The sequence below is a fragment of the Schistocerca nitens genome, chromosome 6 (assembly GCF_023898315.1).
Source record: "Schistocerca nitens isolate TAMUIC-IGC-003100 chromosome 6, iqSchNite1.1, whole genome shotgun sequence".
NCBI lineage: Eukaryota > Metazoa > Arthropoda > Insecta > Orthoptera > Acrididae > Schistocerca > Schistocerca nitens.
In genome coordinates this window covers 609,051,418-609,079,129 of record NC_064619.1, presented here as the reverse complement: position 1 = coordinate 609,079,129, position 27,712 = coordinate 609,051,418, and the positions used below count along the sequence as shown (strand labels likewise).

Here is a 27,712-nt window from a genome sequence, read left to right as displayed (position 1 = left end):
CTACTTTAAGTGTCTCATTTCCTAATCTAATCCCCTCAGCATCACCCGATTTAATTTGACTACATTCCATTATCCTCGTTTTGCTTTTGTTGATGTTCATCTTATATCCTCCTTTCAAGACACTGTCCATTCCGTTCAACTGCTCTTCCAAGTCCTTTGCTGTCTCTGACAGAATTACAGTGTCATCGGCGAACCTCAAAGTTTTTACTTCTTCTCCATGAATTTTAATACCTACTCCGAATTTTTCTTTTGTTTCCTTTACTGCTTGCTCAATATACAGATTGAATAACATCGGGGAGAGGCTACAAACCTGTCTCACTCCTTTCCCAACCACTGCTTCCCTTTCATGCCCCTCGACTCTTATAACTGCCATCTGGTTTCTGTACAAATTGTAAATAGCCTTTCGCTCCCTGTATTTTACCCCTGCCACCTTCAGAATTTGAAAGAGAGTATTCCAGTTAACGTTGTCAAAAGCTTTCTCTAAGTCTACAAATGCTAGAAACGTAGGTTTGCCTTTTAGTATTGCCTCACGTGTTCCATCATTTCTACGGAATGCAAACTGATCTTCCCCGAGGTCCGCTTCTACCAGTTTTTCCATTCGTCTGTAAAGAATTCGCGTTAGTATTTTGCAGCTGTGACTTATGAAACTGATAGTTCGGTAATTTTCACATCTGTCAACACCTGCTTTCTTTGGGATTGGAATTATTATATTCTTCTTGAAGTCTGTGGGTTTTTCGCCTGTCTTATACATCTTGCTCACCAGATGGTAGAGTTTTGTCATGACTGGCTCTCCCAAGGCCATCAGTAGTTCTAATGGAATGTTGTCTACTCCCGGGGCCTTGCTTCGACTCAGGTCTTTCAGTGCTCTGTCAAACTCTTCGCGCAGTATCTTATCTCCCATTTCATCTTCATCTACAGCCTCTTCCATTTCCATAATATTGTCCTCAAGTACATCGCCCTTGTATAAACCCTCTATATACTCCTTCCACCTTTCTGCCTTCCCTTCTTTGCTTAGAACTGGGTTGCCATCTGAACTCTTGATATTCATACAAGTGGTTCTCTTCTCTCCAAAGGTCTCTTTAATTTTCCTGTAGCCAGTATCTATCTTACCCCTAGGGAGACAAGCCTCTACATCCTTACATTTGTCCTCTAGCCATCCCTGCTTAGCCATTTTGCACTTTCTGTCGATCTCATTTTTGAGAAGTTTGTATTCCCTTTTGCCTGCTTCATTTACTGCATTTTTATATTTTCTCCTTTCATCAATTAAATTCAATATTTCTTCTGTTACCCAAGGATTTCTATTAGCCCTCGTCTTTTTACCTACTTGATCCTCTGCTGCCTTCACTACTTCATCCCTCAGAGCTAACCATTCTTCTTCTACTGTATTTCTTTCCCCCATTCCCGTCAATTGTTCCCTTATGCTCTCCCTGAAACTCTCTACAACCTCTGGTTCTTTCAGTTTATCCAGGTCCCATCTCCTTAAATTCCCACCTTTTTGCAGTTTCTTCAGTTTCAATCTGCAGTTCATAACCAATAGATTGTGGTCAGAATCCATATCTGCCCCTGGAAATGTCTTACAATTTAAAACCTGGTTCCTAAATCTCTGTCTTACCATTATATAATCAATCTGATACCTATTAGTATCTCCAGGATTCTTCCAGGTATACAACCTTCTTTTATGATTCTTGAACCAAGTGTTAGCTATGATTAAGTTATGCTCTGTGAAAAATTCTACAAGGCAGCTTCCTCCTTCATTTCTTCCCCCCAATCCATATTCACCTACTATGTTTCCTTCTCTCCCTTTTCCTACTGACGAATTCCAGTCACCCACGACTATTAAATTTTCGTCTCCCTTCACTACCTGAATAATTTCTTTTATCTCGTCATACATTTCATCAATTTCTTCATCATCTGCAGAGCTAGTTGGCATATAAACTTGTACTACTGTAGTAAGCATGGGCTTTGTGTCTATCTTGGCCACAATAATGCGTTCACTGTGCTGTTTGTAGTAGCTAACCCGCACTCCTATTTTTTTATTCATTATTAAACCTACTCCTGCATTACGCCTATTTGATTTTGTATTTATAACACTGTGATCACCTGACCAAAAGTCTTGTTCCTCCTGCCACCGAACTTCACTAATTCCCACTATATCTAACTTTAACCTGTCCATTTCCCTTTTTAAATTTTCTAACCTACCTGCCCGATTAAGGGATCTGACATTCCTCGCTCCGATCCGTAGAATGCCAGTTTTCTTTCTCCTGATAACGACGTCCTCTTGAGTAGTCCCCACCCGGAGATCCGAATGGGGGACTATTTTACCTCCGGAATATTTTACCCAAGAGGACGCCATCATCATTTAATCATACAGTAAAGCTGCATGTCCTCGGGAAAAATTACGGCTGTAGTTTCCCCTTGCTTTCAGCCGTTCGCAGTACCAGCACAGCAAGGCCGTTTTGGTTAATGTTACAAGGCCAGATCAGTCAATCATCCAGACTGTTGCCCCTGCAACTACTGAAAAGGCTGCTGCCCCTCTTCAGGTACCACATGTTTGTCTGGCCTCTCAACAGATACCCCTCCGTTGTGGTTGCACCTACGGTACGGCCATCTGTATCGCTGAGGCACGCAAGCCTCCCCACCAACGGCAAGGTCCATGGTTCATGGGGGAAGGTTTCAGCTCCGAAAAGGCAGAGAATGCTAAAATTCTAAAACGAGCTTCTCACTACTGGTTGCATGTGATAACATCCAATTCTAATTCACTCTCTCCTGCGAAACGCAACTAGACCTTTTTTCACGTGATATCTTGCGAATCATGGATGAAGGGTATCAGACGGATGCCATATTCCTTGACTTCCGGAAAGTGTTTGACTCGGTGCCCCGCTGCAGACTCCTAACTAAGGTACGAGCATATGGGATTGGTTCCCAAGTATGTGAGTGGCTCGAAGACTTCTTAAGTAATAGAACCCAGTACGTTGTCCTCGAGTGTGAGTGTTCATCGGAGGTGAGGGTAGCATCTGGAGTGCCCCAGGGAAATGTGGTAGGTCCGCTATTGTTTTCTATCTACATAAATGATCTTTTGGATAGGGTGGATAGCAATGTGCGGCTGTTTGCTGATGATGCTGTGGTTTACGGGAAGGTGTCGTCGTTGAGTGACTGTTGGAGGATACAAGATGACTTGGACAGGATTTTTGATTGGTGTAAGGAATGGCAGCTAACTCTAAATATAGATAAATGTAAATTAATGCAGATGAATAGGAAAAAGAATCCCGTAATGTTTGAATACTACATTATTAGTGTAGCGCTTGACACAGTCACGTCGATTAAATATTTGGGCGTAACATTCCAGAGCGATATGAAGTGGGACAAGCATGTAATGGCAGTTGTGGGGAAGGCGGATAGTCGTCTTCGGTTCATTGGTAGAACTTTAGGAAGATGTGGTTCGTCTGTAAAGGAGACCGCTTATAAAACACTAATACAACCTATTCTTGAGTACTGCTCGAGCGTTTTGGATCCCTATCAGGTCGGATTGAGGGAGGACATAGAAGCAGTTCAGAGGCGGGCTGCTAGATTTGTTACTAGTAGGTTTGATCATCACGCGAGTGTTACGGAAATGCTTCAGGAACTCGGGTGGGAGTATCTAGAGGAAAGGAGGCGTTCTTTTCGTGAATCGCTACTGAGGAAATTTAGAGAACCAGCATTTGAGGCTGACTGCAGTACAATTTTACTGCCGCCAACTTACATTTCGCGGAAAGACCACAAAGATAAGATAAGAGAGATTAGGGCTCGTACAGAGGCATATAGGCAGTCATTTTTCCCTCGTTCTGTTTGGGAGTGGAACAGGGAGAGAAGATGCTAGTTGTGGTACGAGGTACCCTCCGCCACGCACCATATGGTGGATTGCGGAGTATGTATGTAGATGTAGATGTAGATATCAGACTTAAAACAGAACAAAAATTAAAATTTCAACCTAGAGATGGAGCACACTTCTAACGCATATCCTCATGTCGATGTATTATGGAAGAAACTGAAATCTATGCATACTCTTTCTTTCGCATAAGAGTACATTACAAATTGTTTGCAACCTTTATTTATAAAGAAATACAAACAGTCTATAGATTTCTTTTGTGTATCTGACCGTAATGAATTTGAGTACATGTCTATAATACATAGCTATCATGCATAAAAAGTGTTTGTAGTATTTTGACTGCCTTGACAGCGCACAATATACACATTGTTAAATATTGTTAATTCTAACCTGATACAATTTGTCAGATCACAACAACAGTGTGAGTCGACTCAAATTCAATCTTGAGGTGCTCTTTGAAAGTATAGTAAAGTATTGCACAGTCTGACAATGTTCTGGTTTAGGTTCAAATGGTTCAAATGGCTCTGAGCACTATGGGACTTAACCGCTATGGTCATCAGTCCCCTAGAACTTAGAACTACTTAAACCTAACTAACCTAAGGACAACACACAACACCCAGTCATCACGAGGCAGAGAAAATCCCTGACCCCGCCGGTAATCGAACCCGGGACCCCGTGCTCGGGAAGCGAGAACGCTACCGCGAGACAAGGAGCTGCGGACATTCTGGTTTAGGTCTTCCGCGCAAATGATTCCTATAGAAGTATCACAAATTACAATAAGTTCACAAACACAAGCGTTAATTTCAGGACAGTATCAGACTCCAGTAAAACAGTTTGTGTGTCCTTGTTGCTAGCACCTCTTCTCCAGTCGGAGCTGAATGCCGCCGTTAGGTACGAGTATGATGCTCCTGGCGTTGAAGTCCAGGTCCACCTGAGTGGCCTCTGTCGTCCGCACGCTGTACTTGGACAAGATGTACACCAGGCCAACCTTGGTCTGCAGCAGGCCCAGTCTCATACCTGCAACATAATTAGAGAAATCCAAATAAAATCCGTTCCCCTGTTGACACAAAAAGTTCTTAATAAATATTTCTTCTAAATATTTTTGGCGACAACTGGTTTCTCCCTGCCCAGATTAGTCAATAAAAGTTATTTTCCAGCATTATACTCTGTTCACCATAAGAATAAACTTGATATAAACATTACGCCATGTATTCTACCGTATTTGCTTGAATATCATTGGATTTCTTTTCATGTGGAGCGGAAGCCAAGCTATGACCAGTACAGTCAAGTACGATCATAAGGACACGTTTCATGCTGTGTTACACGCGCATAGACTGAGCGATAATGCGGGACAACACCTTCACCGGCGCATTAAACTTGAGCAGCACAGGCCAGTCAGCTGGTCCAACTAACCTGCAATGGTGTGAGTAGTTGCAGTTCAGACGTAAAAAAGAGACGAGCAAAGAAACAATATATCTTCGAATGTCATTTAATTTTTAAGGAGAATGAAATAATATGCGGAGAAACTCCAGCGCGCTTCTTAGGTGACCAGTGGGAAAGCATAAAATGCACTCGTTCTCAGTTCACATAGTATTTTCATAACAAACAAGAGTGATGAAAATTTCTAACTTAAACCAAGGGTAATTTTTTTAGCGAGCTGTCTGTAATACAAAAGCATACTGCAGGGACTTCACCGTACTGTTGAATACTGAAGCCACTGAATGTACTGCCGGCCGGAGTGGCCGTGCGGTTCTAGACGCTACAGTCTGGAACCGAGCGACCGCTACGGCCGCAGGTTCGAATCCTGCCTCGGGCATGGATGTGTGTGATGTCCTTAGTTAGGTTTAATTAGTTCTAAGTTCTAGGCGACTGATGACCTCAGAAGTTAAGTCGCATAGTGCTCAGAGCCATTTGAACCATTTGAACCACTGAATGTATTAATTACAGTCAGTCGTCTGGTAATCTCTTAGCTCCTTCCTTGTCCGAATCCGGAAATACATTTGAGTTCTGGAACTGTCACCTGCTATGTTGATAACGAGCGTATCAACAACAGAAGCCACGAAGCCAACCACGCGCCGCATCTTCTCTTCCTCTTTTATGACGAGCCGTTCGATATCCCGCCAGCGTTCGGCAGTAACATTTGAAAATGCTGCGTACTGTAGTCCAGTATGTCTGGCAGCTTAACAGTCTTGTTACTTCTCGTGCCAAACCCTGCAACTTGGCCGCAGATCAGCTCTGTTGGGTTCATATTGTAATGGCACAGTAGCAAATGCAAAGATGCAACATTAGTATGATGTGTTCGATTCTGTGGAAATGTTCGTTTTTCATGTTTCTACGATACTTACCGACCTCTGTGGTATAAAACGATGGGCATAGTCCAAATAAGGAGGATTTGGTTTTTCATTTTTGCCTTAAAAATTGTTATGTTTTCTTAATTTAAGCAACTTTTATGAACAGTCTTTCATAAAGCATCGATAATTAAGAATTTGTATTTGAAATTAAAACAGGAATTTCGCGTCCAATATGTAATTAGAAACAAGAAGACGTGCGTTATTCATAAAAATGATGATGAGCATTATAATTACGAGAGGTACGTATTTCAAATTGAACGAGGAAAAAAAAATGACACGGTGGAGATTCGAATCTTAAACCGCTTTTTTTTCTTTTTTTGTTCGGTGCAGATGCCCCATGACAGCCGTTGAAGTTCAGTGTTGAGCCGTTGACTCAGTTTTTTTTTTTTTTTTTTTTTTTTTTTTTTTTACAGAGGGCAGTTAACCCTCTGACCGAACACGCTGAGCTACCGTGCCGGCGTCCGTTTGTGTAAAAGATTCCATTACGCTACCGACTGCGCCACACTTAACAATATTATCATACGTATCAACTGTATTGCATATGCTAGCTTGGAAAAACTTCCAAACCTGATTATCTCCGTAAGTTTATGACAAACATTAAGAACAGCCTATTTCTCGGCTCTTTTTAACAGTATTCCTCACGCGTGTTTCACTACACAACAGAAAGCAGCCTCAACCATTTTCATACTACGCATTAACAGCGAGACAATCAGAGCACAACGCTGCAGAGGCTGTGACTGTACACAACTTTTGAAATAAAACTACGTAGCTAAAGCGTGATTAGGAAAAACCTTGATGACTATTAATACATTTGAATACGTTAAAGTTTCATTTAACGTAACTTAATATATCTCATACATAAGTACATCCTACTTCCAAGAGCGCGACAACACCAGTGTACGTGTGCTGCGGCTTCTGACCAATCAGCGCCTTTGTGTTTGTTTGCATCAGGTTTATTCTTATGATGAACGGATTATAGTTTCTTCTGGCTTTGCAGCAAGAGATTTTCTCAAGTGTTAAATGTGAGTTTCGTCGAGAGCCTTATGACGGCGAGAAAATTAGTAAGGGGAAGTAGAGCCATACACCACTGACCGTTCCACTCGACCCGTCTGTTGGGCCAAATCCAATCTCTGTAATCTCAACCTCTTTCTAACACAGTAAAATACTTTGAATGAACGTTTGAGGGAAAACTAACGTGGAGTGCACACTTCCTTACCAACATGAAGCCTAAAATCAGCTACAACTACTACCATGCACATGGTGTTTACATACGTCTAGCAATACTCTCACATGTAAATAAGCGAGCGCAAGGACGAGATAAGAGCGCTCAAGGTCACGCGCTGTTTACAAACATTACGTAATACGCTGTAATCGCCTCCGAGGCCAATGTTGACAGAATGTACAGCACGGATTCGCCACCCACAGCACCCGCTAATTAAACCGCCATAATACATTTGACAATAGATACTCTGCGTCATCAGGACACTGTGATGAGTACTGTGCGACCTAGAGAACCCAGGGGCCCAAAGGTGCTACGAAAGAAAACAGCCGGCCGCGGTGGTCTAGCGGTTCTGGCGCTGCAGTCCGGAACCGCGGGACTGCTACGGTCGCAGGTTCGAATCCTGCCTCGGGCATGGGTGTGTGTGATGTCCTTAGGTTAGTTAGGTTTAAGTAGTTCTAAGTTCTAGGGGACTTATGACCTAAGATGTTGAGTCCCATAGTGCTCAGAGCCATTTTGAAAGAAAACAAGTTACTTCTCAGCTTTTGGCAAGATCAATGTCTAGTTTTATTATCCTTTATTATTCACTTACAGTAATTAAATGATACATCAGCAAGAATCTTAATACTTTTACAATTTAAATCACCTTTAAACCAAATGGAAACTGCCTCAGACTCATTTATCTTACGACGATTCCTAGTCCTCAAAACCAAAGGCTGCGTTTCCGTCCCTCCTAAATTTTTCAAATTCCTTTAAAGCCTCGAGAGAAATTCACTCTGACTGGCCTTCTAAATTCAGCTGTCTTCGCCAGTTCGCGTCGTATTCCATTTTAAGCACTTCCAATGTGTGATCTGATATTACGGTAATTTCACTTACCGCAGAGAGATAAGGTTGTGATGACTCTAGTAAATGTCTAATACATAGTTAAATAAAAGCCAGTATGTAACACAATAAACCTATAAAATAAATGACATTTATTCAGTTGTTTTTATTTAATTCCAATGTAAAATGAACAAATGTTTCTGACGTAAAATAGGTGCAGTTGCATCTTGTCAAGCTAAAAAAAATACTTCTATTTATTAATAGATGAGACTGTGTTAGTCTGTTTCATAGCATCATATTACGAAATTTAATATTTCGTAATTATATATAAAACACTGGCGTTGTTCGGGAGTCCCAAAGATGACCTCAGTTTGCAGGAGATTTTGTGACCATATGGCAAGATATATGTTAGACAAACAGTGCGCACCGTCGAAGATCGATGCCGAGAACACCAGCGGCACACTCAACTAATTTATCTGCTGTATTGGCAGAAGAGCCAACACCGTATTGCTAGAGGAGGCCGAAATGCACGCGTTTAATTACACGCAGACTGGCGTGAGGTCTGGAACAGGTCAGAGAAATGAGAACTTAGAAAAACGGACGCAGTTGCTGTAATACTTTGCGAGGTGCCGGGGCTAGCAGTGTATTTAACACTAAATTCTTCCAGAATCTACATATGTAAGTGATGCTCTAAGCCCCCCCTATTCTATCTCCGACTTTTGCTGTTGCACAAGGATTAAAAAAAAGTACGCGAACTGACTCTAATCAACCCTGCCAGTGGAGTAGAAGAGAGTTTGGCACCTGCAATAATTTAATTTGATTAATAAGTTAAATAAACGAAGGTTTCATTAACATAGTGAGGAATGATAGGGTTGCTCTACCGATTAACAGAATGAAAGTTCTGTCCAAAATAACAATATGATTTATTAAGACTAAACACAAAATAATAAACAAAAACACATGAAACATTTACAATACATCAAATTGGCTCAAATTGGATACTCAAACAAACGCTGTGAATGTGAAGTTGTCCCTAAACTAGATTGTGAGGATTATGACGAAGCCGGCCGAAGTGGCCGTGCGGTTAAAGGCGCTGCAGTCTGGAACCGCAAGACCGCTACGGTCGCAGGTTCGAATCCTGCCTCGGGCATGGATGTTTGTGATGTCCTTAGGTTAGTTAGGTTTAACTAGTTCTAAGTTCTAGGGGACTAATGACCTCAGCAGTTGAGTCCCATAGTGCTCAGAGCCATTTTTTTTTGATTATGACGAAGTGGTATGTGGAGCCAATTCCTTGCAACTCAAATCTTAAGAGAAAACACATAGCCAACCCAACATTAATTGCTGCTACCCAAGACAGAACAAAGTTAGAAAAAGACGAACAGGCGCGCTCTGCTGAGCCCTGATTATCACCTAGGAAAATCCCTGTCTGCCGGTGCTGTGGACATACATTACCAATCTGTCTTCTTAACTGGAAGAACACGATTTGGCGTACCGGAGGCGATGGCTGGTTGCTTCGACGTCCTCGACCGAAAGGCGAGAGCCGACTACCCTAGAGCACCCGTACAGGCCGAACACAGAACATTCCCGCCCCCACGACAGTGGTCGTGGTTAAACGTTCCAATCAGCAACTCGAAAACCGGCGGAAAATTCCACTCTATTGCCGGAGCACTACCATTCCACCAATGGAGATTCTTGGCGCCAATTTCTGCGCTGATTTTGCGACGTCACGGAGCTATGCCCTGAGCAAGCCAATCACAGTTACTATTTTGCTGAAAGTGCGGGAATTTTCCCGCCACAACTGCCTGGGTACACAAGTCATTCCCACGCCTCGCTGGTAGCCCGCCAGAAAGTGTTTTCGCTAAGTTTCTGCGAAGTAACGGAACCTCTAGCCCAGCCGCTACTTCAGGCCCCGGCGGGCGTGTCTCTTGACAATGTCGGCGTCTGGAAAGCATTCACTCGACTGCCTCACACCCGTCGGCTTAACCCTCTCGAGATCAGCGGAGCCCGCCTGTCACGGGACCACCTGGGTGACGAGAGACGCTGCGTGGGAAGTCCGCGTGTGAAGGAATATCAACTTTCCACCGCACGCAATTAGAGAGGAGAATCGTAAGATAGAAATATGAGAAGGGGCTCATGCCACCTCTCAACTTAACTTTAATCCATAATTGGAGTACATCGCTCTTGATGGTACATTAATATGCTCAATATAAACTGGTAATGGCGCCTTGCTAGGTCGTAGCAAATGACGTAGCTGAAGGCTATGCTAACTATCGTCTCGGCAAATGAGAGCGTATTTGTCAGTGTAGCATCGCTAGCAAAGTCGGCTGTACAACGGGCGAGTGCTAGTAAGTCTCTCTAGACCTGCCGTGTGGTGGCGCTCGGTCTGCAATCACTGACAGTGGCGACACGCGGGTCCGACGTATACTAACGGACCGCGGCCGATTTAAAGGCTACCACCTAGCAAGTGTGGTGTCTGGCGGTGACACCACAGTATCCCTAGTCTGTTTGCCTGAGAATCATGCGACGGAATACGGATATACCAGGATTTTTGCACAAACTTCGAAATACTAGGACAGTATCGTTACAGAGGCCATCGAAATTCGCTCCAGGAACAGTTTCATCAGCTGGGATTGCGGCTATCGTCTGAGCAACATTTGGGAATCAGCACTGTGTCTAATGAAGAAGACACTCAGCTAACACAACGATCTGGCGACTAGTGCGGCGCTGGCGCTACTACCGCCGACGTCGACGCCTCCCCTCCGCAGCCGCCGACACGCGCCCTCGGATGCAGACGACGGCTCAGGGAACGGTTCGCAGGGCGAGGGGCTAATATAAGTTGGCCGCGCAACCCCTGAACCTCAGTTCGTCCTCGCACCTGACGATGGCGACATGTCTGATGGTCGAAATATTGTGCCCTCTGGACACTTTGGACTGGCGGTACAACTATCGACTGTTCGATCAATATTAAGTAACGTCCTTTATCAGACTTGATGCGAATTTACATGAAAATGGCGGTGTTAGCAATACTTAGGGCCATAATTAATAGTGTTCACGTGCTATAGTAAGTTCTTCACTAAAATTAATTGTATATTGTGCTGAATCATAGACTAATTTGTGTAGTTGTTACATTTTATTATTGCGAGTATTGTTAATGTAATCACTATGTCAAAAAACTGAAACAATTCAGACAGTTTTGTAGTTTTAGCAACTTTCGCAGCAGCGATTTGTTAATTCGCCCAGCAAGTAAACAGTGGTAACGCACTGCTAGCCCGTGGTAAGTGCACTCAGTTTGCAAGGAGGCAATGTTAAGTAATCATTGCTAAATCTTAATATACAACTTTTTTTGTTATGGTTCTAGGGCACAAAACTGCTACGGTCAAAAATGGTTCAAATGGCTCTGAGCACTATGGGACTTAACATCTATGGTCATCAGTCCCCTAGAACTTAGAACTACTTAAACCTAACTAACCTAAGGACATCACACAGCACCCAGTCATCACGAGGCAGAGAAAATCCCTGACCCCGCCGGGAATCGAACCCGGTGCGGGAAGCGAGAACGCTACCGCACGACCACGAGCTGCGGACTGCTACGGTCATTAGCGCCCGGTCTGTGGCGTAGGTGGGGGGGGGGGGGGGGGGAATATTGGAAATCAGCAGCAATGGAAGCGAAACTCAAAAAGTGGGGAAATTAAAAAACAGAAGGAAAGTTTAGAAATCCACTATAGAAGGGGAGGTTGGTTTCCCCAAAAAGAGCTTCAAATGACCGACGTTATCTCACTGACACTGCTAAACTCGAGGACGCGATCGGCTGAGCGCGTGTCATTTGCCAAAATGGAAGATATATCAGGCGACAGCTGTAGACGGGAGCGTAGCGGAGTAAAATAGGGGAACTCAAGTAAAAGGTCTCTCACCGTCCACAGTTGAGAGCAATGGGGACAAAGCGGGGGAGGATCGCCACTTAAAAGATGTCGCTGGGTAAAAAGACAGTGCCCTATCTGGGTACACCGGTTCCCGTGAGATCACCGAAGTAAAGCGGTGTCGGGCGTGGCCGGCACTTGGATGGGTCACCATTCAGGCAGCCATGTGCTGTTGCCATTTTTCGGGGTGCACTCAGCCTCGTGATGCCAATTGAGGAGCTACTCGACCGAATAGTAGCGGCTCCGGTCAAAGAAAACCATCATGATTACCGGGACAGCGGTGTGCTGACCACACGCCCCTCCTACCCGCATCCTCAACTGAAGATGACACGGCGGTCGGATGGTCCCGATGGGCCACTTGTGGCCTGACGACGGAGTGCTATCCGGAGTCTAGTTAAAATTACCTCCTCCCGACGACGAGTTCGGGAGGAAGAGGTCCAAGCACAGGGAAGAGCTTTCACGTCCCGCAATTTATTACTGGGAAGTGTAGACCAATGTGCGTGCCATAAAAGAGCAATACGATGACATAATTTTTTATCTGAATAAAACAAAGCACATCCCATATACTTCAAAGGCCGGGCGGGGTAGCCGCGCGATCTCAGGCCCCTTCCCACGGTTCACATGGCTCCCCCCGTCGGAGCTTCGAGTCCTCCGTCGGGCATGGGTGTGTGAGTTGTCCTTAGCGTAAGTTAGTTTAAGTTAGATTAAGTAGTGTGAAGCGTAGGGACCGATGACCTCAGCAGTTTCGTCACATACGAACTTAGCACAAATTTCCAATTTCCTATGTAGTTCAAATATCTTATGAGATGTTATTGACACTTAACTTGCAGTTTCTTAGAACAACTAACTTTTCCGTTATCGTTGTTTATTGCCAAGGTCCTCAAATAGTACAAACGACAATAGAAAGTTTTGAAATATGGTGTTACAGAAGAATGTTCAACATCAGAATGGCACAGGGATGTAGTAGTACAGAGGCGCTTAATGGAATGTACGATAATACAGCTTAGTGGCAGAACTAAATGAATGGGCATGTCGCCAGGACACATATTTAAATATCAAGGAATCGTTAATTTGGTAATGGAGGGGAGCGTGGGGGTAAAACTCGTAGAAAGATATCTAGACTTGCACCTAGTAAGCCAGGTTAAAATGACTATAGCCGGCCTTTGTGACCGAACGGTTCTAGGCGCTTCAGTCCGGAACCTCGCTGCTCCTATGGTCGCAGGTTCGAATCCTGCCTCGGGCATGGATGTGTGCGATGTCCTTAGGTTAGATAGGTTTAAGTAGTTCTAAGTCTAGCGGACTGATGACCTCAGATGTTAAGCCCCATAGCGCTTAGAGCCATTCGAACCAATTAGATGACTGTAGGTTGCACTGATTACTCAGGGGTGAACTGCACAGGATAGACCAGCGTGGGGGGGCTGCATCAAGACCAGCTCCAGACTGAAGACCACAGCAGCGTCAAGTATAGTTTACAACTCTCCATGCCAGCAAATCCTAAAGTATTCTATCACTCATTCACAGTTCTACCTGCTCCCCCCCTTTTTTTTTTACTGTTGTGTACTACCTCTAGTTCTCCATCGCCTCAATACTGCAAATGTCGTTTCATCACCACAGCAAATTGAAAAGTTTTACATATATTACCAGCATCACCGCTATATCCTAATAGTACCTCAACATGTTTTAACGGTATTGTGAAGTGACCATTTTTATTAATGATTTGTTAAATTATCAACTTTGGATAATTTCTAAAACCAAATTAATGTCGTACTTCCTATAATGATAGAAACTGAAGAAATGGACAAAAAATTTGTGCCATGGCCAGGACTTGAACCAGGGTCTCTTGCATACTAGGCAGTTTATTTGTTTTTTTATTTTATTTTATTTTATGCGTCTATTTCTGTAGGACCAAACTGAGGAGGAACTCTCCAAGGTTATGGAACGTGTCAGAACATGAAATTACAACGTGATATTAATAACAGATAAAATAAAATGCTTATGAACCCAAAAAAAGACAAGACAGAAGTTTATGGAAATGCAATCGACCATACGACACAGGAATCAGCTTAATTTTTCTAGGAACTCCTCGACAGAATAGCAGGAGTGACCCATGAGGAAATTCTTCAAATTCAATTTGAAAGTGCATAGGTTACTGCTCAGACTATTGAATTCTTGCGGTAACTTACTGAAAATGGACGCTGCACGTCCTTCTGTGCCAAGAGTCAAGGAAGTCCGATTCAAATCCAGATTGGATCTCTGCCTAGAATTAACTGAGTGAAAACTAGTAATTCTTGGGAATAACCTAATAGTGTTAGCAAGAAACGACAGTAAAGAATATATACGCACATGAAAAAGTTTTGCTTCACCTCGGTTCTGAATGGAATAGAGATCAACATCATTTCCACCCTTTTTATTGCTCATGAAAACCACACATTGCATATTGTTCCACTACACGCCGCGACATTCAGAGGTGGTGGTCCAGATTGCTGTTCACACCGGTACCTCTAATACCTAGTAGCAAGACCTCTTGCATTGATGCATGCCTGTATTCGTCGTGGCATATTATCCACAAGTTCATCAAGGCACTGTTGGTCCAGATTGCCCCACTCCTCAACGGCGATTCGGTGTAGATCCCTCAGAGTGGTTGGTGGATCGCGTCGTCCATAAACAGCCCTTTTCAATCTCTCCAAGGCATATTCGATAGGGTTCATGAGTGGAGAACATGCTGGCCACTCTAGTCGAGCGACGTCATTATCCTGAAGTACGTCATTCACAAGATGTGCACGATGGGGGCGCGATTTGTGGTCCATGAAGACGAATGCCTTGCCAATATGCTGCCGGTATGGTTGCATTATCGGTCGGAGGATGGCATTCATGTATCTTACAGCCGTTACGGCGACTTCCACGACCACCAGCGGCGTACGTCGGCCCCACAAAATGCCACCCCAAAACAGCAGCGAGCCTCCACCTTGCAACACTCGCTGGGAAGTGTGTCTAAGGCGTTCAGCCTGGCCGGGTTGCCTCCAGACACGTCTCCGACGGTTGTCTAGGTGAAGGCATATGCGACACTCATCGGTGAAGAGAACGTGATGCCAGTCCTGAGCGATCCATTCGGTATGTTGGGCTCATCTGTATCGCGCTGCATGTTGTCGTGGTTGCAAAGATTTACCTCGCCATGGACGTCGGGAGTGAAGCTGCGCGACATGCAGCCTGTTGGGGACAGTTTGAGTCGTAACACGACGTCCTGTGGCTGCACGAAAAGCATTGTTCAACATGATGGCGTTACTGTCAGGGTTCCTCCGAACCATAATCCGTAGGTAGCGGTCATCCACTGCAGTAGCCCTTGGGCGGCATGAGCGAGGCATGTCGTGGACTGTTCCTGTCTCTCTGTATCTACTCCATGTCCGAACAACATCGCTTTGGTTCGTTCCTAGACGTCTGCAGACTTCCCTTCTTGAGAGCCCTTGCTGGCACAATGCGGACGTGATCCAACCGCGGTACTGACCGTCTAGGCATGGTTGAACTACAGACAACACGAGCCGTGTACCTCCTTCTTGGTGGAATGACTGAAACTGTTCGGCTGATGGACCCTCTCCGTCTAATAGGCGGTGCTCATGCATGATTGTTTACAGCTTTGCGTGGGTTTAGTGACATCTCTGAACACTCAAAGAGACTGTGTCTGTGATACAATATATACAGTCAACATCTATCTTCAGGAGTTCTGGGAACCGGGGTGATGCTAAACTTGAGAGGCCAATGTCAGAATACCCAGATTAATGAACAGGGGTCGACAAGATGTTCGTTAACTTACGTCACTTATTACCCGACCGATCGTTTCAGAGCCAAAAATATCCCTTGAGAATGGGAAGAGTTACCGCAAAATATAATACCACACGTCATAAGCCAATGAAAATAAGCATTGTAGACTACTTTTCGTGTCGAACTATCACTTACTTCAGATACCGTTCGAATGACAGCATTCAGTCTTTGAACAAGATCCTGAATGTGGGCTTTCCACGACAGTTCACCATCTATATGAACACGCAGAAATTTGAACTGTTCAGTTTTACTAATCATATGCCCATTCCGTGATATTAAAATGTCGAGTTTTGTTGAATTGTGTGTTAGAAACTGTATAAACTGAGACTTGCCGTTATTTAGCGTTAGTTTATTTTCTACAAGCCATGAAATTATGTCTTGAATTGCACTATTTGAAACGGTGCCAACATTGCACACAACATCCTTTCTACCAAGCTAGTGTCATCAGCAAACGAAATATTTTAGAGTTACCTGTAATACTATAAATCTGCTAACCACTACACCACCATAGCAGTAGGGCTAACACAGCTGCATAAACTACCTCAGTCCAATGCCCTCCCTAACACAAACCTCAGTTCACACCTACTTAATGCTTAGCATATCTGTCTAGTAACCAGGAGACCCCGGTCAAGTCCCAGTTGTAGCACAAATTTTAATTCGTTTCTTCAGCTTCTATCATTATCTAAGATAAAGCTGAGACTGACATGTCTCAAGGAAATCGTAATTCCACCAGCTCGATCTTTCCTTATTGTTTCATGTTATTCAAATGTGCAAAACGTGTTTCACTGCAGAATGATTTTATTACTTATCAGCCAGCACCTTCGCGAGGTGCTGGGAGAAGCAAATGGCGTCTCAAATAGAATGTCAGCAATGTAGATAAGACGATAACAGAAAGAGGGCAAGGAAGATTTCATACTTGCCAAATAGTGTACAAGATTAAAGAAAATACTGGGAACCAGTATCGAGCTATTTTACATGGTCTTACGCATGGAATTCATTCATACCAGCAACAGAAGTCTGTAGATCTGCCAACAGGTGTCGTTAATGTTCACTTATGTCTCCACTGCAAATCTGCCATAGTGGTCACAACTCGTCATCAAGAAGAGTGCATAACTACAGTCTGAAGGTGTCCTAGTAAGGCGGAAACTGGTTAACTAAATAAATCAGTGTCGTAGAACACACACATTTTTGTGCTTTTGACTTACAAAATTGATTTTATTCACTAGAATGAACTACAGTAGTGTGGGCATGCCAAGAGAATGCAAGGCTTCAAACATATTTCCTGGACTGGGTATTAGATGGGAGCAGAAAAAACTGCAACCGCCTCACACCTACTTGCGGAGGTTTTTGTTTAAGAATTAGGTACTTTTAACTACAGCAACACAGCACCTATTTTGTCTCATGAAATTTGTTGTAATAATCGATTAGTGCTCAAAAGAAATAATGACGGCCATAATTTCACTACTAGAAGAAAAAAAATGACCTTTAGTCATACAGATATCAGGTCAGAAAGGCGTGAATACCACTGTTACCAAAACATTTTATTACTTACTCACTGATATTATGTCTGATACATTAGACCGCCCGCATCTCGTGGTCGTGCGGTAGCGTTCTCGCCTCCCACGCCCGGGTTCCCGGGTTCGATTCCCGGCGGGGTCAGGGATTTTCTCTGCCTCGTGATGGCTGGGTGTTGTGTGCTGTCCTTAGGTTAGTTAGGTTTAAGTAGTTCTAAGTTCTAGGGGACTTATGACCACAGCAGTTGAGTCCCATAGTGCTCAGAGCCATTTGAACCATTTGATACATTAGACCGTGAGTTGCAAAAGTTCCTTCCGAGCAACCCTTTCTATACCACTGAAGAGTTTTTTTTTTTAAAAAAAAACAGTAGTTTAGCAGGCGCCACAAGTGTTACATGCTTACGTGTGTTTTTAGGCTAAATATTGTTTTCTGTTATGGGACCTCATCAGCAAACTAACAACATGCAGACGTATTTAAATACCAGTTGTGTTTACATTCTGTAAGCCGACTCGTTCCACGTCGTTGCGAAACATGGCACAAAGTGACCCGCGGAACATGCATAGGGTGACAATTATTGAACTATATGAAATAAAGTCGTCATAACTTCTGAACGGTTTGTCTCAGGAGGATAAAAAAAAAGAAGGTTCATATGGCTGTGAGCACTATTGGACTTAACTTCTGAGGTCATCAGTCCCCTAGAACTTAGAAGCACTTAAACATAACTAACCTAAGGACATCACACACATCCATGCCCGAGGCAGGATTCGAACCTGCGACCGTAGCGGTCTCGCAGTTCCAGACTGTTGCGCCTAGAACCGCTCAGCCACTCCGGCCGTCCAGGAGGTTCAAACTGCACGATTAGCCGCAGAGCATGACGGCAAATTAGTGTGTTTTGGTTTAGCGACGAAGCCCACTTTCATTTGGATGGAATCGTCAATACGCAAATCTCGGGCATTTGGAGAACTGAGAATCTGCATTTCGCGATCGAGAACTCTTTTCACCCTCAATGGGTGACTGTGTGGCGCGCAGTGTCCCGTCATTTAATAATCGGCGCGATATTCCTTGATGGTACAGTGTCTACCGAATAGTACGTGAAGGTTTTGGTAGATGATTTCATCCCCGTTATCCAAAGTGAACCTGATTTCGACAAGATGTGGTTCATGCAAGACGAAGTTCGACCACATCGGAGGAGAGTGTTTGATGTCCTGGAGAAGCACTATGGGGACAGCATTCTGGCTCTGAGGTACCAAGAGGCCACTGGCATGGGCCTCGATTGGCCGCCATATTCTCCGGATCTGAACACATGCGACTCCTTTTGTGAGGCTGTATTAAAGACAAGGTGTACAGCAATAAACCCAAAACCATTGCTGAACTGTAAACAGCCATTCAGAAGCTCATCGACAGCATTGATGTTCCAACACGTCAACGAGTCATGCAGAATTTCGCTATCCGCCTGCGCCACATCATCGCCAATGACGGCAGGCATATCGAACATATTATAATCTAAATGCGAATACCACTAGTTAAGTTTACATGTTGAGTAAAGTGTGTGCACGCCGTAGTTTGTAACTCATTTTCCTTTTTTTCATATTGTTCAATAATTGCAGTAACTAATTAACGGAGGTAGCAGAATATTTCTGAAAAGTTACAGAGGAATAGAAAAGAGAGGAAGAAAGGAATTACATACGCTCTGTAATTATAAATGCTAGTCAAATCCATAAATACTGTGTTTCTTGAGACTTTTCTGACGATATTGATGGAATGGTTCTCGAGTGAAACATTAACTGTCATCATGAAATCCCCAAAGAATTTCATCAGCACAACTAACTGAAATCTTTAGGGAGGTGAAAATCACGTACGGGCTTCCGCTAACAAGACCTTGTTTCACTGCAAGGCCACCTGTGGTGTTGAAAGTTTATCAATACATTATCTCAATGTCTTACTGGCTGATTTAAAGTGTTACATATTTGTTTTCGTTTAGTAATAAACAGAAGCTGGTTTCATTACGTTGTGGTCCTGATTACGACTTCCTGTGCGTATCGCGCTCTTTATATTGTATTGTGAAAATGTTGCTCGTATTCTGCACTGTATTTATCGCACCTGCAACATTGGGTGGAGGAAATGATTCCATATTAGTTTTGTTTCATACACTACTGGCCATTAAAATTGCTACACCACGAAGATGACGTGCTACAGACACGAAATTTAACTGACAGGAAGAAGATGCTGTGATATGCAAATGATTAGCTTTTCAGAGCATTCACACAAGGTTGGCGCCGGTGGCGACACCTACAACGTGCTGGCATGAGGAAAGTTTCCAACCGATTTCTCATATATAAACAGCAGTTGACCGGCGTTGCCAGGTGAAACGGTGTTGTGATGCCTCGTGTAAGGAGGAGAAATGCGTACCATCACGTTTCCGACTTTGATAAACGTCGGATTGTAGCCTATCGCGATTGCGGTTTATCGTATCGCGACATTGCTGCTCGCGTTGGTCGAGATCCAATGACTGTTTGCAGAATATGGAATCGGTGGGTTCATGAGGGTAATACGGAACGCCGTGCTGGATCCCAACGGCCTCGTATCACTAGCAGTCGAGATGACAGGCATCTTATCCGCATGGCTGTAACGGATCGTGCAGCCACGTCTCGATTCCTGAGTCGACAGATGGGAACGTTTGCAAGACAACAACCATCTGCACGACAGTTCGACGACGTTTGCAGCAGCATGGACAATTAGCTCGGAGAGCATGACTGCGGTTACCGTTGACGCTGCATCACAGACAGGAGCGCCTGCGATGGTGTACTCAACGACGAACCTGGGTGCACGAATAGCAAAACGTCATTTTTTCGGATGAATCCAGGTTCTGTTTATAGCATCATGATGGTCACAACCGTGTTTGGCGACATCGCGGTGAACGCACATTGGAAGCGTGTATTCGTCATCGCCATACTGGCGTATTACCCGGCGTAATGATATGGGATGCCACTGGTTACACGTCTCGGTCACCTCTTGTTCACATTGACGGCACTTTGAACAGTGGACGTTTCATTTCAGATGTGTTACGACCCGTGGCTCTACCCTTCATTCGATCCCTGCTAAACCCTACATTTCAACCGGATATTGCACGACCGCATGTTGCAGCTCCTGTACGGGCCTTTCTGGATACAGAAAATGTTCGACTGCTGCCCTGGCCAGCACATTCTCCAGATCTCCCACCAACTGAAAACGTCTGGTCAATGGTGGCCGAGCAACTGGCTCGTCAAAATACGCCAGTCACTGCTCTTGATGAACTATGGTATCGTGTTGAAGCTTCATGGGTAGCTGTACCTGTACACGCCATCCAAGCTCTGACTCAATGCCCAGGCGTATCAAGGCCGTTATTACAGCCAGAAGTGGTTGTTCTGGGTACTGATTTCTCAGAATCTATGCGCCCAAATTGCGTGAAAATGTAATCACATGTTAGTTCTAGTGTAACATGTTTGTCCAATGAATATCCGTTTATCATCTGCATTTCTTCTTGGTGTAGCAATTTTAATGGCCAGTAGCGTATAAAACAGAAGCTTGTTTCGTCACATAATGTTCGCTGGACATTTAATCCTTCATACGAATCAGCGTATGTTAATGCCCATCTCAAATGCGTTGTAATTATATGGTTCCTGTTCTACTTTCTTTTATTTCGCACCTTTCTTTTTTTTGTACTGTCTCGCTTTGAATGAAGAACTCCAAGTTAGCAGGTTTTTGCAGAATTGGTATTCAATTTTATTACAAGTTGTCACTAAATGAGTGTGTATTTATGCTTTGAATGGTGTTGCCTCTTGCTACCGACTATGCTTAGTAGTACGGAGTATTAGTGGCAGAGCCGGCCTCTGTGGCCGAGCGGTTCTAGGCGCTTCAGTCCGAAACCGCGCTGCTGCTACGGTCGCAGGTTCAAATCCTGCGTAGGGCATGGATATGTGTGATGTCCTTAGATTCGTTAGGTTTAAGTAGTTCTAAGTCTAGGGGACTGATGACCTCAGATGTTAAGTCCCATAGTGCTCAGAGCCATTTGAACCATTTTATTAATGACAGAGTACTTAGTTATTTTATCGGGTACTATTATGCATCCAAAATATTCTGCCTTGAAGTGCATATTTGTACACTGAACTGTGTGGTGTAGTGTGAAAGTACTTCCACGGTACTGATCGCTACTGCATTTATTAAACGCTAGTTATAAAGAATTCAGTAGTAGCTACAATGACGAAAGCATGAGAGAGTGTATTATTTGCTTCTAAATTTTCATTTGAATGGGTGAACGATTGTGGTACACTGATTTCTGTTAAAATGTAGTGTTTTTAGTACCTGTTAATAACATGTAAACATATTTGTTGCGTTCTTAGCATTCACGAGAAAGAATGGCTTTGACATTAAGATTATAAAGCACATTCCGTAGCGAGAAGTAACACCATTCAAAGCAGAAATACACACTCATTCCGTGACATGATGTAATAAAGCTGAATACCAATTCTGTTAAAAACTGCTAACAAGGACTTCTCCATTAAATGTGAGAAAGTGCAAAAAGCGGATGCGGACTAAAATAAAGTAAAATACGAACGCTATACTTAGGACACATGTAAGTCGAGCAGCTCACACACGAATTTTTAAGCAAGAAGTTCATAGAACACTAAGTGGCTAAACCAGTTTCTGTTTCACACGAAACAACAACGAATATGGGAAAACTTACTTCACCCAATAACATGGATTCCAGCAAATATATAGCAGAATACGAGCAACATATTCAAAGGTAATTCGAAGAGTGTAATACACACAAGAAGTCGTAATCAGGAGCAGAATGTGATGAGACCAGCTTCTGTGTGATATCATGCCAGACGATTTTCACATGTGCTAAGGCGCAGATATTTCAGCTTGACAACGGCCACACGGTCGGAAATGCAATAAATGGTTTTACAATTAAATAATTATACAGCTAAAAGGATACCACGAAATCATTTACAAAATTTTACGTGTCTCTTAATCCCAGCTGCAAGAAGTTAATCTTAGTTATTGAGCCCCGCTGTTTGAGGCGCCTTGCCACGGTTCGCGCGGCTCCCCCGATCGGAGGTTCGAATCCTTCCTCGGGCATGGGTGTGTGTACTGTCCTCAGCGTAAGTTAGTTTAAGATAGATTATGTAGTGCGTAAGCTTAGGGGCCGAGGACCTCAGCAGTTTGCTCCCACAGGAACTTACCACAAATTAAAAAAAAAGCTATTGATTGAGATTTCTCGAATATATTACTTTTCCAAGTCAAAAACCTTTCAATTTTCAGGCACACACTTTACTACTAGAGTACGAGACCCAGCCATAAGTTGCAAATGAAAAATATTGTCATCTAAGTGGCGTACTTCCAATTTGAAATACGGACTTTCGCAGCATGTTTTCTCGTATTCAAAATTCACTGCCAGACCACTAGAAGCGCTACTGTCGTTACCTGCTTCCATATCGTAACGCGGGCCTTTTTTTTTTCCTTTATTGAGTTTCGATTCCCCCTAAAGAGGGCGGGCTGGCAGCAGCTTATTACGCCGCTCTTCAGCCTACAGAATTTGTTTTAAAAAGATGAAGATAAGAAAAAATAATAACAGTTGGCGATAAAATCGGTGACTTACAGGTAAAATGGCAGTAAATGCTGGAGCTTAAAACATAAAACACAGGGTTGATGATGCTAATAAAATACACAGGAAGCAGAAAAATAATAGACAGACAGTTAAAAAACACGGCGACAGTCTGGGTTCTGTTCGCAAGAGATATAAAATGCACACCCAGCGACAGCATGATTTCCGTTCGCAACACTGTGGAAAGACGGACAACACTGAACACTCACTTAAACACTGCACTAAAATGTTGGCACAAATATGACATACCACACCCGAGAGCAGGTGGGGAAACTGGTCAGATGACGGGAAAGAAAGGGGGGGAAGGAGAGGAAAAGTGAAGTGGGAGGGGGGGAAAGGAGCCAATGGAAGAGGAGAATCCAGAAGAGGGGTGGGGGTGCTGAGCAGATGTGCCAGGGAGTGGGGAAGGCAGAGGAGGGCAGTACAAAAGGACTCGGGGGGGGGGGGGGAGAAGGGAGAGGGTAGGCAGGGAGAAAACACAGGATGGAAGGGGGGAGGAAGAGGGAGCCCAGGGAAAGGACGGAGGAAAGGAGGGGGGTGAGGATCAGAGTTGATAGGAGAGATAAATGGAGGGAGAGAGGGCACCATCTGGGAGGAGGAGTTGATGGAAGCCACCTTGGGAAAGGAGATGTAGGGTGTAGAGATGGAGGGTAGGGGGGATACAACAGTGAAGACGTGGCAGGGGGGAGGATGGGAGAGGAGAGGAGCAACCAGGGGGTGAGGGGGTTCAAGGCGGCGGGAGGTGTAGAGGATGCGGATATGTTCGAAGAAGAGGAGCAGATGGGGGAAAGGAATGAGATCATAGAGGATCCGCGTGGGGGACGGGAGGTGTATACGGAAGGCGAGACGGAGTGCATGACGCTCAAGGATCTGAAGGGACTTATAGAATTTGGGGGGGGGGGGCAGATATCCAGGTAGGACTGGCATAACAGAGGATGGGATGGATTAAGGATTTGTAGGTGTGGAGGATGGTAGAGGGGTGCAACCCCCATGTTCGGCCAGAGAGGAGTTTGAGGAGTCGGAGGCGGTTGTGGGGTTTGGATTGGATGGAGCGGAGATGAGGGATCCAGGTGAGGTGACGGTCAATGGTGAGGCCAAGGTAGGTGAGGGTGGGGGTGAGGCGGACAGGACGGGCGCAGACAGTAAGGGAGAAATCCAGGAGCCGGAAGGAGCGAGTGGTACGACCTACGATGATTGCCTGGGTCTTGGAAGAATTGATTTTCAGGAGCCACTGGTTACACCATGCAGCAAAAAGGTCAAGGTGATTCTGGAGAAGGCGTTGGGACCGTTGGAGGGTAGGAGCGAGGGCGAGGAATGCGGTGTCATCAGCATATTGCAAGAGGTGTACTGGAGGGGGGGGGGGTTGGTGCATATCTGCCGTGTACAGGAGGTAGAGGAGAGGGGAGAGGACAGAGCCCCAACGCGGGCCTTGCGGATTGTATATTTTGGTGTCCTGTAGGGCAAACACACTAGTGAGTAATTATTGCAGCCTCCCGTTTATGCCAGTCTATGTAGAAAACGTGCAGGCGTGAAGGCACCAAATTCGGCGACCAATAGCATAGGATTCTTCATCGGTAACTGCAACACCGCTATGCCACCAGACTGGCATTAAACCGCAGCCTTTGTCGCGTGCGGGAAGGCCGTTCCAGCTATGCACTGGCGCCACATGTCGTCAGCGGCCGGAGTATACCAACCGAAGCGCCAGTCGTTACAACATGAAAAGTATCTGTCTCTTCCGTGATTTTTACGTACACTGCGAATAAAGTCAAATATTTGTGACACGGAAGAGATGAAGGTTATTGCTTCTAGAATCACTCGCTACAATTTAAGCTGTTCTCTGAGCTTCCTGCCTTACGATACACTCGGAAATCGCCACATATTCGAAAAGAAACAGCCAAATACAGTGAGATACAAAAGTCGCTCTATACATCCCAATATAGTGTCGGACTTCGTTTTGCTCGCAGTAGTGCAGCAACTCGACATGCCATGGACTCAACAAGCCCCTGTAGAAACATTTAGCTTGCTGCCTCTATAGCCGTCCATAACTGCGACAGTGTTGGCAGTGCAGGTTTTAGTGTTCGAACTGAGCTTTCGATTATGTCCCATAAACGTTCGATTGTATCCATGTCGGGCGAACTATTCGCTTGAACTGTCCAGAATGTTCTTCAAACCAATTGCGAACAATTATGGTCCGGCGGCATGGTGTATTTTCATCCATAAAAATTCCATCGTTGCTGGGGAACATGAAGTCCATGAATGGCTGTAAATGGTCTCCAGGTAGCCAAACATAACTATTTCCTGTCAATGATCTGTTCAGTTGGGCCAAAGGACCAAGTCGATTCCTTGTAAGCACAGACCATAACATTATGGAGCCACCACCAGCTTGCCCAGTGCCTTGTTGACAATTTGGGTCCATGGCTTCGTGTGGTCTGCTCCACATTCGAATCCTGCCATCAGCTCTTACCAACTGAAATCGGGACTCATCCTACGAGACCACGGTTTTCAAGTCGTCTGTGGTCCAGCTGATATGGTTACGAACCATGGAGAGGCGTGGCAGGCGATGTCGTGCTGTTATCAAAGACAGTCGCATCGGTCGTCTGATGCCATAGCCCATTAACGCCACGTTTTGCCGCACTGTCCTCACGCATACGTTCGTCGTACGTCCCACGCTGATTCCTGCTGTTGCAGGCCGCTGTGGCCGAGCGGTTCTAGGCGCTTCAGTCCGGAACCGCGCGACTGCTACGGTCGCAGGTTCGAATCCTGCCTCGGGCATGGATGTGCGTGATGTCCGTAGGTTAGTTAGGTTTAAGTAGATCTAAGTTCTAGGGAACTGATGACCTCAGATGTTAAGTCCCATAGTGCTTAGAGCCATTTGAACCATTTCTGCTGTTATTTCACGTAGTGTTGCTATTGTGTTAGTACTGACAACTGCACGAAAACGCCGTGGGTCTTGGTCCTTAAGTGAAAGCCGTGTGCCACTGCGTTGTCCATGATAAGAGATAATGTTTGAAGTTTGGTCTTCTCGGCTCACTCTTGATACTGCGGATCGCGGTATATTTAATTCGCTAATGATCTCCTAAATGGAATGTCCCATGCGCCTAGCTCCAACTACCACCCTGTGTTCAAAGTCTTTTAATTGTCGTCGTGTGACCATTATCACGTCGGTAAGCTTTTCACATAACTCACTTGACTACAAATGGCAGCTCCGCCAATGCCCTGTCCTTTTATAGCGTGTATAGGCGACACTACCGCCGTCTGTATATCGATGGTAGGCAATGAAAACCACGTAACTCCATCTGCGTGAAAACCTCGTAATTCCGGTAACTAGTAAATCCATTATCAAAGATAGATTTCAAAAGGCGTGGACTTCTGTAATCCGTCAATAACTTGGCTTCCACTGTTTAATTACACATGTAGAAATTTTGTCTTCACTAATTTTTCAAGAAATCGTTTTAGCTTCTCTTGTAAAACGAGGTTTTCATTGGCTACCATCGATATGTGCATGCTACTATCCCATTAATTTTGTCACGTCAGTATATTTATTTTATCCTTCGTTTCCAAATCAGACAAAAACGTATCAGTTCGGAACCGCGCCGCTGCTACGGTCGCAGGTTCGAATCCTGCCTCGGGCATGGATGTGTGTGATGTCCTTAGGTTAGTTCGGTTTAAGTAGTTCTAAGTCTAGGGGACTGATGACCTCAGCTGTTACGTCCCATAGTGCTTAGAGCCATTCGAACCATTTTTTTTTAACGATAACGTAAATAAAGTCGAATATTGCAGACAGTATTCGCTACATTCATAAGAAAGTGACAAAAAATGTTAACAAATCCAAGATGAAAAAAAAAAAAAAACTGGGAAATAACCAGACAGAAACCTACTTCACTCGACTCTGTAATCCATATTCACTACGCTACGCCAAAGTCATTGATTTTTCGTCCTTTGTCTCTGTTATCACAGAATCTCTTGAAGGCATATATCATAGATGCGTCATTAACTGACATTTACTGATAAGGGTTACGAGCTTGCGAAAAATCTTCAATGCGCCACTGCTTGAAGTGGCATACTACTAGTCATAATACAGAACAGCTAATTACGCCGAAATGGATATGGCGTCGGTGTTATCGAGCCAAAGACAGTACCAGTACAGTGTAACGGTCTGTGGCCCTAAACGGAAGTGGTGTAATTCTGCGTTAATGTATACTACTGTCACCAAGGCGCAACAGCCGCCACTATTGGGAGCCACATGGCAAAATACAGTATGCATCTGCGGTTGCGTGTGGCCATCCTCGCCACTGTCACCCGAAAAGTTAACTTGCCACCAACGCATCATTCCGTGATGATACAGACTCCCATTTCTACACATAGTAATTTTGCTTTTGTGTTACATACATTACTGGAATACTCTCTTTCAAATTCTGAAGGTGGCAGGGGTAAAATACAGGGAGCGAAATGCTATTTACAATTTATACAGAAACCAGATGGCAGTTATAAGAGTCGAGGGGCATGAAAGGGAAGCAGTGGTTGGGAAAGGGGTGAGACAGGGTTGTAGCCTCTCCCCAA

The 27,712-nt window shown here is 44.4% G+C and overlaps 1 protein-coding gene across 1 annotated transcript in view; it reads right to left on the bottom strand.

The window, feature by feature from the left end:
* Positions 1-4,071: 4,071 nt before the first annotated feature.
* LOC126263015 (cytochrome P450 6k1-like) overlaps positions 4,072-27,712 on the bottom strand; it is a 166,556-nt gene continuing 142,915 nt past the window's right edge. The window contains exons 8-9 of the mRNA XM_049959979.1: positions 4,599-4,882; positions 4,072-4,368 (exon numbers count right to left, since the gene is read on the bottom strand). Coding sequence (XP_049815936.1) covers positions 4,716-4,882 — 167 coding nt within the window. The 3' untranslated portion in view covers positions 4,072-4,368; positions 4,599-4,715. The remainder of the gene's footprint in view (positions 4,369-4,598; positions 4,883-27,712) is intronic.